General features: G+C 37.8%; 1 protein-coding gene across 9 annotated transcripts in view; it reads right to left on the minus strand.

Annotated features, from left to right (window-relative positions):
• Positions 1-13,925, minus strand: part of LOC139612730 (CUB and sushi domain-containing protein 3-like) — a 223,133-nt gene that overhangs the window by 182,477 nt on the left and 26,731 nt on the right. For all 9 annotated transcript variants that reach the window (XM_071468639.1, XM_071468635.1, XM_071468631.1 and 6 more), the window contains exon 3: positions 8,902-9,014. In XM_071468639.1, coding sequence (XP_071324740.1) covers positions 8,902-9,014 — 113 coding nt within the window. The remainder of the gene's footprint in view (positions 1-8,901; positions 9,015-13,925) is intronic.

Consider the following 13,925-nt stretch of genomic DNA (forward strand, 5'->3'; position numbering starts at 1 on the left):
ACTTTTCGACTCAATTGATCTCCAATTTCTACTTCAAAAGAACACAAGAGAACGATGACTGAGTCTAAAAAAAGAACTTTATTAAGTACTAATTGGCTGATAAAATAAACTGTGTAATGAATTCCACAATGTTGAGAGAGAATATGATTGGGCCATTTACTGTACAGCCATATTACTAATTGATACTGAGACGTCTATGAATGAAATAAGTTGATTACAATATTTTTTATCTCAACATCAACCCTCATGCGCCTACCTCACCTACTGTGAGTTGCGCCATGGCTGCAGCTTTGTGGGTTACAGGAACCACTCCACAACGGATTGGGGTTGTTCCCCTGGAAACAACATGTAGTTACCGGGCAACTGGCTCCACCAGTTGTCTGAGCTGTTTGGTGCTTGGAAGTCTGCCAGCAGGCTGTTGGTTTCTCTGTTGGCAGTTGTGGGCAGATCATATGTTCTCTTGCGGGTTGATCCAAACTAAAGCACTAATTATGGCACTTTCGCTAGATAACTTAAGAGGTGATTAGCACTGGCCAGATGACCAAAAACACCTTCAAAAATCTTTAAAGCAAAATCATGATTGTAATTAAAAAGTTTAAAATAATCTGAGGCACTTCTGCTCTTCTGATTCTGTTGGTATTTGTATCATAAGAGATTGCAAGTACAAACAAAAAGTTACTTGGAAAGTGCATGGCAAAAGAACAAAAGACACATAAAATGACCGAAGGGAAAGGAAGCACAAAGTGTGAAAATAGCAAAAAGCTGTCCAATGGTTCAGTCTCTTATATTCCTGAGGGCAAGTCATGCGTCTTGGGGGCGGTACCTGTCTTCTACCTTTTTTTCAACTGCAGAGTAATTCTCTATAGAACTTTTGAATTGTTTCATCTTGAGTTTACTCACAAAAAACACATATCCATCTTCCACCATGACCATTAAACATAAAAAGTTAATATCTATGAAACTACATTATTTATAATATAGCTGTAGAGTCAAGCAGGCCAGAGTTGCCATGGAAATATGATATCATTATGTCAAGGACATGGTTTTACACACTCACAGCAAGCTTTATGCCAGTTGATTAAAGACTGGTTGAGACATGACTTGATTTCTTGTTTGGCACCTTTGCCACTAATTTCGATTGGCTCTGACAGATGCAAATCAAAAAGCCAACAAATAAGTTTGATCAGGCTTGGTTTGAAGGACAACTGTGCTAATTTTAGTAAAGAACCGCAGCAGTTATAATGCAAAATTCTAATTTTCTTATTGCAGCGCTACCTAGAGGTCAAAGCACACCATACTTCTTGAGATACCTCCTGATGGGGTTCTCAGTCATTGTACAAAATTTAGTTTTCATACATAAAAGCATTGCTGATATGTTACTTCCTGTTTGGCTGCTTAGCTGCCATTTTGCCTGTGACAAATAAACACTTTAAAAAATCCATAATCCGTGTAATACATTTTGTGAGGCTTGGCCTGAAGATCATGTGTACCAATTTTATCAAAGACTGGACACTTTGTCTGAGGAGGAGTGTAAAAACACTTACATAAAATCCAATATTGCAGAAAATCCAATACAGTGGAAATTGATAGTCTCTGCTGATAAGTACTGTTAAGTTTAATCTTACCTTCCCAGGGGAAGCAACACTTAAATAACAATCAGAGATTATTTTTTATTGTAATTGAATAAACTTTTTTCATTTTGTGGAGATTTTGGTTGTTTAGTCCCATTTTGCCTTGTGTTCATTTGATGTTTAAGAAGTTTGTCTGTGTTTTGTAAGAAGGATCTAATTTCCCTGTTTCCTGTCTGTGGGATAGCTTAATTGCATGAGGACAAGAAGGACCTTTTGGGTCCATAAACTCTGAATATTTTTATGACAAACTCTTTAATAACTTATCACTGATGCCAAGCCAGCAATGTCCACTACATGCCTCAGTGACTATATTAGCCTGACATTCCAAAGCGTCTCTATGGATACGTGATTTCTATTAACAAAAACAACATAACAATAAAACAATATACAATAGGCACAGTACACAGTACCATTTTAGGTTGATCATCTTTTCACTGAGCAGGCTAACAGAAACGTTATGAGCTGAGCCTCTGCTTTTACATTTTAATACTTAACTATGTTTATACAAAACTCCTTTAAACTAATGTCTTAAGAACAGTAAAATGGGTGTAATGGGTTTATTGTCTATTTATGTACGATCTATGCATATCTATGCACTGCCTCCTTCCTCCACAGGTAACTTGCAAAGGTCAGAGAAAAGATTTGCAAACCAAGGGATGACCAATGATTGAGGCACATAAAGTGCAGCACTAATGATACCTAACCAATGTAAGGGTGAGGAGTGAGAAGCAGATTTGAGATTCCATGCATTATTGACGTCTGACCAGTGCAGAGGTCAGTGGTGAGAAGGGACAGCCTGACTACTAAGTATTACATACATATAAAAGCTGCACTACTTTGCATTAGCAAATATGCAAACTATTATTTACACAAAGTTTGTTAAAGGTTAACCAATGCAGATGGTGACAAGCCTCAGGTTCACTGACAATGGTTCACCTTCAATTAATAAGCCATGGTGCTGTGAATAAATTCTATGTACTACAGTTTATATGGTCTAAAAGGTGAAATTAGATTTAAAGTACCATCCAAAACATGTTCATTCATATAAACTCTGAGGAGAAGGCGGTAAAATCTCAATAATCATAGACCATGTTGACCAATCCCTAAATACATGAAAAAAATTATCTAATGTCTATAGATCTGCTTTATTATTCTGTAGCCATGCTTCACTGTTTATCAAATACGGCTATGTACTGCTGCCTGAAATTAATATATGCATCCCTACATGGCGCAGCATGATCCTTGGCAACAAACAGCAAATATGTCTCCATGGGAGTTACGGAGAGCCTGTGAAATTGAAATTTATTTGTTTGAAATATCAAATTTGTGGAGTTCAGCAAAATGTGACAAAGCACATCAAAGGCAATCTAAATATCTACAAACTCACCACAACAACCCTTCACAGTTTGATGCTGAAAACGTCAGACACACTGCTGAACCGAAAACATTTGCATCAGAAAAAACTGTAAAAGACAAAATAATCTTGTCAGGGACTGGTGCTGTGTGCAACCAGATGTTACTCCCATCAACCACAAACTGTTTCCCACTGAAATCCCCCACCCCACGAATACCCTGTAACTGAACATTTACCATACAAGGATGGTGATCGTCACAGGAGAATACCAAAGGCACACTGTGCATTAGCTATTTAACACTCATAGACCAATTAAAAAAAAAAAAAAAAAAAAAAACTTGATCAGCAAAATCCTGGCTACTGAACCAGGCAGCAAAGCTTTTCTTTGATTACTTATTGGTGGAGAACTGTGCCAATGATGTTGAGAGGAAAATAAGGTCATGCCCTGCAGAGGCAATGCATCAAATACTGTTTTATGCCTGTCAGGTATGATCTTTTATTTGGATTGAATGTATTATAGCTGATCTATGATTCTCCATTTCTTTGATTAGCAGAATAATCTCAGGGTTTGTCACACATACGGGTTACATACAGGTAATAGGCTAACTCAGCTTAATGCAGTGCTCCACAGTTCTGACCTAATGTTATGCATGCTAGACTTAAAACAATGAATGTATGTTAGAAATCTTGTTGCACTTTTGTTGGCACTGCAGAACTCCATCATGGGACATTGTATTTTTCTTGTTTGACCATTGCATTTTGCAGTTTCTGTATAAATTCTAATAGTGTGTAGGACAGTTAGTACTATTTTTCAACTCTATTTGAACTTGAGCGACCAAGTGTTGTGTTTAAGAGGCATTTTGTGTGGCCCTTGTCATGTGAGTTAATACATGAAAGGTTATGTTAGCTTTTGGTTTCTTAAAAGAGGTAATTCTCAGTTTGGCTTGTATATTTGTGGAATGTCGGATCTCAAATGATGTGGCACCTTCATTCCAGGGGCAAAAAACAGTGAAATATTAAAACAACAGTTAACATGAACTGATTTTTTTTACCCCCAAATATTTTTATTGCTCAAATCCAGGTTGCTAAGCAATATAGTTCACTCACAGATCAAAACAACTAACTCTGAAAATTAATCATATTACATATACTAATTAACCTACATAATGTGGCATTATTTTTACATTGCAGATGAAAAGAGTGAAAAGAGGTAGAATCATGTTTTGAGAGTATCCTATTTAATTTTGTAATACTATGATATAATACTGTCACCGTACAAAACTAAAAGTAGAATAATTGCCTAGCAATTGTATGCCTCCGCCAACTAGTCAATTTGCATTTAATTCGTGTTTGAATTCTTGAGAAAAAACATTGATCGGGACATCGCCCAGAGATGCATAGTGGAATTAATTTATAATTTTGGTCAAATCACTGGGATTAAGTTCACTGTCATTTAAAGTACATAAAAATCTGAAATCATACTAAACGGCTGGCTAAAGAAGTTGGGCTTTAAACTACACAGATGGGTAATAGGATAATAATTTAAATATTGTGGTAATTTATTGTCATTTATTTAAAAAGAATAAAGAAAAATATATTTTTTTTAAAGAGAGCTTGAGAGAGAAGTTCAAACCCTTTTCCTGCACTACCATAGCACCAATGTAGTGGAGGCCTGTCAAGGCTTTGATGTAAACTTGCAATTTATTTTTTGCTTTTTTTTCTAATCTGAGATATGGTATGCTGTGACTTGGATGCAACGATGAGTTAAGTCAAAAACTCAGAGGTTGATGCACTTTTGAGAGTGTTACATATCATATCAAGCAGCCTGTACACTGTGAACCTGAGTTTGCCCCTGAACAGGTCTCTAATTTCAGCTGCCAGATGTAGCTGGGACATCAGGCAGATGTGATAACATAAATTATTTTCCAGAATGACACCACATTTTCCATTAAAAAAAAAGTATTTTATATTCTATTCTATGCAAAGGTATATTGCATTCATGGCTCATACTTAGAGAAACAAAAATATTAATTCCATACCTACCACAATACTAACTGTGTAGCATGCTGCAGAGGTTTTCAGTAAATGGTCATGTGCATGCTGGTTCTGATTTAAAAATTCACTAACATATATTTAGTGATATTTAGTTTATAAAATATTACCTTCAAATTAACTTATGTTAACTATCATTGCCTTCATTGCTGTAATCATTACTTTCTGGCAGCTGTTCTTGTGCAAACTATACAGAGGAACAAAATACTCACTTTTGCGAGTAAATGTTTTGAGAGATTCTCCCTGGGTCACTAATTAAAAAGTAACAGATGCATCCCATCTGTAATTATACAAGCACTGACTCATTGCCCTTTGGTGTATGGAAAGTCATAACTAATGTTTCAGGCAGACATGGCCCTTGAATTACTTCACAGGATGTGTGGTAGATATTTAAAACAAATTTTGGATAAGGCCTCCAAAATAAAACTGATTGCAGCTACAGTAGCTGTAAACCTGACTGTGAAAATGGAAAAAAGAAGTCTGCACTAAACATTGAATTAGGATTACTACTTTTATGAGGGTTTGAAGAACCCCTACAAAAATCAAGTGTTTTAGAAACAGTGTTAGCCCTGAGCTAACAAGTGTTGCTGTCTGGAGGACCCTAAATAAATTGTTGATATAACTGAACCTTGGGAAAACAGCTGCTCCTAAACACACCAGGGGCTGTGCTGAAGCAAAACCTAATGAAAACCTGGGCAAACTTGACTTCAGGGTGGGAAAATAGATGCAGACAGCAATAACACAATGCCAGTGGAGCACTTAATCCCACAAAGAATCATCTTATCTGCAAAATATAGCCTAGTTAAAAACTATGCATATGGTGCCCCATCATAATACACAACAAATATTATTTGGAATGCAAAAGAAAGGTAAATACACACAAAATTAATATGATGCTGCAGAGTGTTTTAACCCTATGAAATCTCTCTGAAATTTCTGTAAACTAAAAAGAGTAGAAAACAGCTCTGTGTTTATAATTGCCACAAAACATATGGACATCAACAGATAAACTAGCTTGAAAAAACTAACACTTGCACAGAAAAAGTCTGAATACCACAGAAATCATCATAACAAGCCAACATCTACAATTTTTACCTACAGTTGCATTCAGACAGTGGGAGTGACACTGCCTTGCTTTATCCCTCATCACAGTGGTAACGAGTGCGTTATGTGAACTAGTAAATGAGGTAGTTGGGTGTGAGATTCCTCTGGGGCTGAGCTATTTATTTCGCCTGTATATCTAATGACTCTGTAACCCTTTGAAGAAGATGGAAGTTTGACGGAGTGGCAGTGTTTGTGAGCACACAAGCAACACACTTTCCCCACAGGAGCCGCCTGTGTAGACTGCCTGTCTGGTTTCCTAGCTGGCTGCTTGACTGGCTGCTGAGCTGGATTTTTGTGCAGGCAGGAAAAAGAGTATTGACTGAACCCACGTTAGATCACAGGGCAAAGCATCTGGTAAACAACGCATGCTCATACATGCATGTATGCACGAACACACATACAACTACTTTTCCAGCTCAGTGGACAGTATGCATGATAACAAGGGACAAATTATGCTTTATGGATCAGCTGTCTTTCAAAGACTTTTACAAAAACAAGGGCAGAAATGTTTTTGTTGCAAAAACACAACCTTCGACAAAGGGCAAGCAGATAGCAATACCCCCAGCTTGGTACATGTATGGTGTACAGCTGCAGCATATCTCGATCCCTTGGAAAGCTCCAACCAACAGAGACTATTGTTTTGCTGTGTTGTAGAAACCCCCCCATATATCTGTTCCTTAACAAATGCAGCTTGACCATTTCTGTCCAGGCTTAAGTGTTAGGGTTGCAGGATCACACTGGATGTGTTGTGATAGTATTGGAAAGTAGGCACTAATCAGTAACAAAATTCACAGAAAGTTTGAAATGTATTTCAGTCCAACAGTCTTGACAAAAGATTGACAGGCCGTCCAGACATTAGATTCCATCTGGTCGTGTCCTTCACTGAGTCCTTCGTATGCATGCAGATTCAAATCCACTTAATTGCAGTCATGATTCAATCATCTCTGAGTGTCTACAAGCGTCACACATTTTCAGTCATGAGAATGAGCAGCACATACATATTCATGTGTAAGATGTAGCTAACCATATCAGCATAAGAATAAAGAAAGATACATATACAGTGGTGATACTGAGATACAATGCTTTGAAAATTAATACATTATGGATTAGTGCATTGAATATGTTTATGCCTTATATGTGTCTGTCACAGGGGTCACTGACTGAAAATAATGGAAATTTATGATAATAGTTGAGCCGTTGGGTTTTCAGTTAAGATGACAATGACACCAAGTAACTTTCTTATTGACATTTCTTATTAAATTCCACCACCATAATGTACTGTTGCACCATCATGTCAAATCCAAAATAAAATCATATTTTATGCAATTATGCTATACAACATACAACAACATGTTGGTAATACACTTCTAAAATTGGTTACACTATCATACCCAAGATTTCTAGGGAGACGGCTGTGGAGGCTTGAGTAAGCAATAGCGTACTACTTAGATAGTTGTTTAAATATTTATGCTGTGCACTGTGCACCGTGTTGTAACACTAGGCTATTAAAGAATGAATGATAGTCATATGAAACTGAGCTGTACATGCTTGATCGAGGTATTACCATACTACAGCTTTGGCTACAATCCTTTATACATGCAGCTCCCACGCATTAAAAGGGACAATACAACAACACAACTAGATGGCCACAAAATACATTGGGCTGATTTGACATCCCTTATTGTCCTCAATGGAAAATACTCTCCACTGTCCTTATTACTCCTCAGTACTGAGTGATGGAAAATATCTGTGCATCATGTGTAACAAAATATGATTAACATCAAAACCAGTATGAAATTCTTTTGAAGATTACAGAAGCAAAAGACGAATGCAGAGGAATGAGATATAATTCAACCAAGTCCCCCACTGGAGACTAAGGGAGAGAGAGAGAGAGAGAGAGAGAGAGAAGGAGACAGCCAATGGAGAGAAACAGAGAACCAGAAAGAGCACAAATGGACAGATGGAGAGGGGAGAGTTCCCGATCTGGCCAGGTCTGGGGCAGGTGGGGAGATGAGGGAGGGTGAAGGGGGAAGAAAAGGACATCATGGAGGGAAGGAGGAGCAAGCTTAGAAGTAGGATGGTTATTGTAGGATAAGGAAAGGGAACAGAAAGTAAAGACATAACCAAATGATACTGGGAGTAGAAATGAAATGAAAGGAAAGGAAAGGTTAAGACAAAACACATAAACCATATCATAAAAAAGGAAGATAACGAATGAGAGATGGATGAGCCATGGAGTTCACATGATGAAGCAGGGGGGAAAGAGAAGGGGTGAGCAAGATGGTCACACAAGGATAGTTAATATTTAGACAGCTCCCCCCTGCACCGAGCTCTACTTCGACACAGATAACTTGGTACATCCATTAGTTCAACTAATTCCCATCGCCATCTGCCATGCAATTTCAGATGCACCTCTGGAGTCGCAGAAAAGGTTCAGGACTTTGGGGGGAGGGATGTTGATTTGGAAAATATGAGATTAATTTGCTTAATTGAGGTACCTAATGTTTCCATAACTCAACAGTGGAAGTCCTGCAGGAAATCAGGTGGAGTAAGTGTGATCACACATCCCTCTCTAAAGAATAAATGGTCTCTACTTCTCCTGGCAGATGATTTTTTCTTCTAAATGAAGACCCAGTTCATGAAGAGCTGTCCTAATCATAGTCTCTAACTTAAATTCCATATATCTTTCATACGTCATAAAAATGGCCATTTCTGATGTACTACTCTAAAAGACAGAGCAGAAAATAATTATTTTCTTACCTTCATAAACTGCCTTAAATCCATGAGCGCTTACTGCAAAGTCACTGGTAAGTCTCAGTGAAAAAATGGAACCAGAGCTGGTTACAGGTGGTGGGACAGTAAATCCTGTTAACCTGCAGAAAAGAGAAAGAGAAGTCAAGTGTGATTTAATATATATCATCTGATTTATATCCTAATAGCAATAAAAATTACATTGCGCAGTTGTAGCTGAGCCTTATTAAGAATAAGACAAATGTTTTTGTGAAATCTATATCATGACAGCCAAATAAACCATGTGTTGTAAATTACAAAAAAATATTACTGTTGAAAAACAATTGCATTTTTCAGATTTCATATGCTAAAACCATACAATTTCAAGAGCATTTAACCTCCAGCAATGGATGTCATTGTTCTCTGGTGTGTTTACATTTACTACAATTTACAATTTTTTCCCCATATCATAATGGTTCTAACAGACAACACAGTTGAAATGTTGAGGCAGAAACCAAAAGACTACCTAGCTCTGTGAAACATCTGTAATATGTCTATTTTAATCAGACAGGCCAACAGATGAAATGGCTGACTGTAAATTTATAAATTCCTGTTGAGAGATGTGTGCACTAAAATGCAACAATGCAAAGATAAAACTGTTTACCAACGTAGCTCTCACATAAAAAAATGACTGTTCAAAGACCTCAAACTTCACACCACCAGAGAGTTTGCACGCAGTAGCATTTTGTGTCTAATAAAACCAAACTGCTCTGTGAATTGTAATTTAATTTGTCCACCAATAATATACTGTGTACTATATAATCAAAACCCAAGCAAGAACCTTCTCTATTGTTAGAGGGTGTTTGAGAGCTGGCAGCTGCATTGTAACAGACTGCTTCATTACTGCATTTCAAATTAGGTGCAGATCCAAACAAATCCATTTACTTTCACGACGTCGTAAACAAGATGTGTTGCTGACCATTCCTCAGCGGCAGTTGCTGATGTTCTATCGACCTTCCACTGCTGTAAGCCAGGCAGTGTGGCACGAACTTGTGTATGAAACAGAATGTCTCCTTTTCTATTGCCATCTCATTTTATCTTCTTGTTTTCCATTGCTAGTTTTGGGGCTGTTTGTGTGACTGAACCTTGACTTGACAGTAAGCCTGGTAAAGAGTGTCTGTAGTAGACCAAATGTGGAAAAACTGAAATTCCCCCAGTGACAGCAAAGAGGAGGGTGTTGTATTTACGGCTTCAATAGAGGTTCCAATTACAGCACTGTGAACTGTGCTGGTCCTTGCAGTAAATAATTACCCTTTGTCACAGGTACAGCACAGCAGTCAATTGCCACATGATGAAATTTTGAATACATTTATGAGAACTTGAAATGTGACCTTGTTAAAAGCTTACTCACACACAAGAGCATTGTATTGAATTTGCATGCTATCATGGTTAATTAAAAATGAGGGCAAGCTTGTGCACCACAACAAAAGTCTTTGTTGGAGTGCTTACATTCAAAAAAGCCAACACAGGGGAGAGCCATAGAATACTGAAACAATTTTTGTCACTTTTTATCATTTTACTTATTGTTTCTGTCCACTCTGACAACACTGTGAACAAGCAAAATATTAAGGAACTCTCTCACACTCAATATCAGAAACTTGAAACATAGCTCCAGTGAGAGTTCACATGAAAAATGTTATGTGTGGAAGAGTCAGTTTGGTCTGACTTTAGTTTTGTGATTCTGTTCAGAAAAGTCACATTGAAAAGACAAGTGTGTAACCCTGGCCTTTGCCTTTGGCCTGCTGCTGTGGTACGTAACAAACAAGCCCTTAACCTTTCTTTCTTTCAGAACTGTGTTAGTGCAATTCCAACAGAACAGTGAATGGAAGAGGCCACAGGACCATCTTGTAGGAAATATATATTTTCAATGAATCATAGTTTGATGTCAAGCTGGGTAGTCTTTAGGACTACCTGCTTACCCCAAGTCTGAAGAGCATTGGATCCATGGGGAAACTAATTATTGGCTAAGCCGAACAGAAAAGAGCAGAACAATCAGTGGCTGTAGAGTACATGCTCACATAGAGGTCAATGGCACCCATCAGGATGAGTGCAGTGCAATTACGTAATAATGCTAAAAAGCTTTGACCTGAAATGGTTACTGGAGAAGTGGGACAAATAAATAGTGGATTAGTTTGTCCATGAATAAAAAAGTTGAGCAAACTCTTCACTTTGTGCTGCAGCACTGATGATGAAGACTGCACAGAGGAGACAAAAATTGTGTGCTGCTATGGCAACATGCCATAGAGAGAGACAAAGATGGTAATAAAATAATAAATAACAATAACCACAGTGTTTATGGCTACATATACAGGATAATGTGAAGAATTAGGCCCGATGAACTGAAGTTGTAGGTATTTTCTTTTCCTACAATCAGTTGAAATAAAGAGAAAACATTTTCTCATTATCACAAGCAAAGTGACTACAATGCTGCAAAAAGCTTAGATCTGCCAAACTGAAACTCAGACCCACGCTCCAAGCCCCAGCAGACTAAATCCTTTCTTAGATTGCACTGTTGTCATCATAGCATGAAACAGCAAGGAAATAAGAATGTCATGGTGTTAGGGTAGGCCTACATGAGGGGAAGACATATTCTCTAAGGCTATCAGTGAGAAGGATTAGGAGGTGGCAGACTAAACTTAGTTGGTCTGTACTCCTACACTTATTTCTGATTCACACAGGTCGTGTTCTAAGTCAAACTGTTCAGGATGATGCAGGAATAATTAAAACTTGAAAAAAGCCTGAAAACAAATCAACAACTTAAACCATGGACTAGACAATGTACAGTTTCCTTCCAGAACAACCATTCTGAATTAGTCTGCTACATTTTATGGCTTGTCTACAGCATTGAACATACTATTATATAATAAACAGCTGCCTACAGTTTTGACAGCATTTTCTCAATGTGCCTCTGTGTTTAAAACAAAGAAGCACATTCTGACCTAAGTATGTCTCTTAAAAAAGGAGACAAAGGGATCTCCATCATCTGGTATTCACTGCTGCCTGTTGCTTGGCTGCCTGGCAACTGGAGCATCAGGTGAATGGCTGGAAAATGTCATTAACAAATAAACACCATGGGGTCTGCTGTCACAAGAAGCTTGTGACTTAGATATCAGACACAAGTCTACAAACTAAATCCCACTTCTACTTAAGATTCTATGAAAAAGACATGTTAAATACCAGATTATGCCCTAATCTGACTTTGGGAGGTAGGCCAGACTCACTAGGGAACTTTCATTTTCCAAAGCAGAAATACAGCAGTTTAAGGCATCACAGTCAAGATGAACATGCAAGAAGAAGAGAAAAAAGTTGAATGAAAGGACAGGCACTGTAATATTTGTCATAAGCATATTTGAAACTATAACCATAGAAATCACATTAATTACATTTGAGCAAAATAAGATGACAAAACCACTGTCAGAGGCCAAACAAGATCTTTATTTATAACTGTATAATACACCTGCTGTATGTTGGGATGAAAAGGAATGGTTTGAATAAGTATGGAAAGGTGTTTGCATTAAAATATATAATAATTTGGTGTGTAATTTCAAAATCCAAAATCCAGAGAAAACAAGGTCATCCATTGTAGATAACACAGCCTCTCTCTAAGCCAGTCTTTAACATTATTTGTTTTGACCTGTGATGGTGACAGAAGCTGGTGCATCAGAGGTCCAAAAGTGTTTGAACAAAATTACTTGCCTGAAAATGATTTGATGGATTTGATGAAAGCCTGTTCAAAAAACATTTGTGAAGTCACTATGGCACAGCATTAAGTTATTATGACTTCCTTCAGGCATGAGTAATATAGAACTTTTATAAATTTGATCAAAGCCTATTCGTAAAAAAAAGTCATACTAAATTGAACTTTATGCAGCTCTACAAGTAGAATTAAGTGCTACGAGCGTGAGCAACATAAAAACAAGGTGTTCTGCATGTCTATTGAACTCCAACAGGTCAACCAAAAGTCAGTGTGGGTCTACAGATGCCTAGCAGACATGGCACCCTCACTTTAAGGATCAAAAAAACACCAGTAGCAACAAAATGACTGCATGTGCCTGGGAACAGAGTGCAAATGATTGCCTGGACAGATGCAGCCTTTCCTTCCACCTGAAGACACTACATCAGCCCTGAAGGCAGCTGTCAGACATTCCTGCCATCTGATTAGTGTGTCACGGTAGCAGTGTGCCATAGAGAGAGAGAGGGAGGGAGAGAGAGGAGAGAGTAAGACAGGAATGATGTACCTCTATTTGTCTGACTCGCTGTCTCTCTACCTCAATCTGTCTTTCCCTCTGTGTCACACTAGTTCTTCCTGCCACACTAGCTTTTCACTCACTTTCTGTTTCTCATTGCATGAGGTTGCATGAGGTTGTCTCTTGTTACTGTTACTTTTCCAATCTTGCTGCTTTACCATTTGTGTCGCTTTGCCTCTTTGTATCTCTTTGTTTGTCTCTGCCCACCTCTCCTTGTTGTTACATTGGTCTTAGTCTATTTAAGGCTCCTGTGACACAAGAAGAGAGAACAAAAACAAAGGAGGGAGGAGACCTTAAGTGTTATGACTGATCTTACCAAGTAAGCAGCAATTAAAGTGAATCACTTGCATTTAGTTTATTGTTAGACACGGAGCAAGATAAGGCCTGTTACTTACTAAGGTGAATACTGGCCTATCTGCTGGCCATCTCTTTAAAACAAGGAAAAAAACAGCAGGGGATGATTAACAGAGTTATTTTGCACTGACGTGTCCTAACTCATTAAAGCAGCCACAGACTGACATTTCATTTTAATAACTGCAGTAATAAAGGTCAAATCATCCTATCAATTAATTCATTCTAGGTTCTTCTCTGTCTACTAAGAGTGAAGAGTGAAAATAAATGTAATTCCTTGAATTGCAAAGGAAATATAATATGGAGAAAGTCTGGTGAAGAAAGTTAATATCCTTCTCTCTCTGTCTAGTCTGGAACTTGTGTTTAGTTTTGCACAGGATCACATTGTCATTTTCT

Source organism: Trachinotus anak, unplaced genomic scaffold, assembly GCF_046630095.1.
Source record: "Trachinotus anak isolate AG129_WGS33_773 ecotype Australia unplaced genomic scaffold, CSIRO_AGI_Tana_v1 ptg000032l, whole genome shotgun sequence".
Lineage (NCBI taxonomy): Eukaryota > Metazoa > Chordata > Actinopteri > Carangiformes > Carangidae > Trachinotus > Trachinotus anak.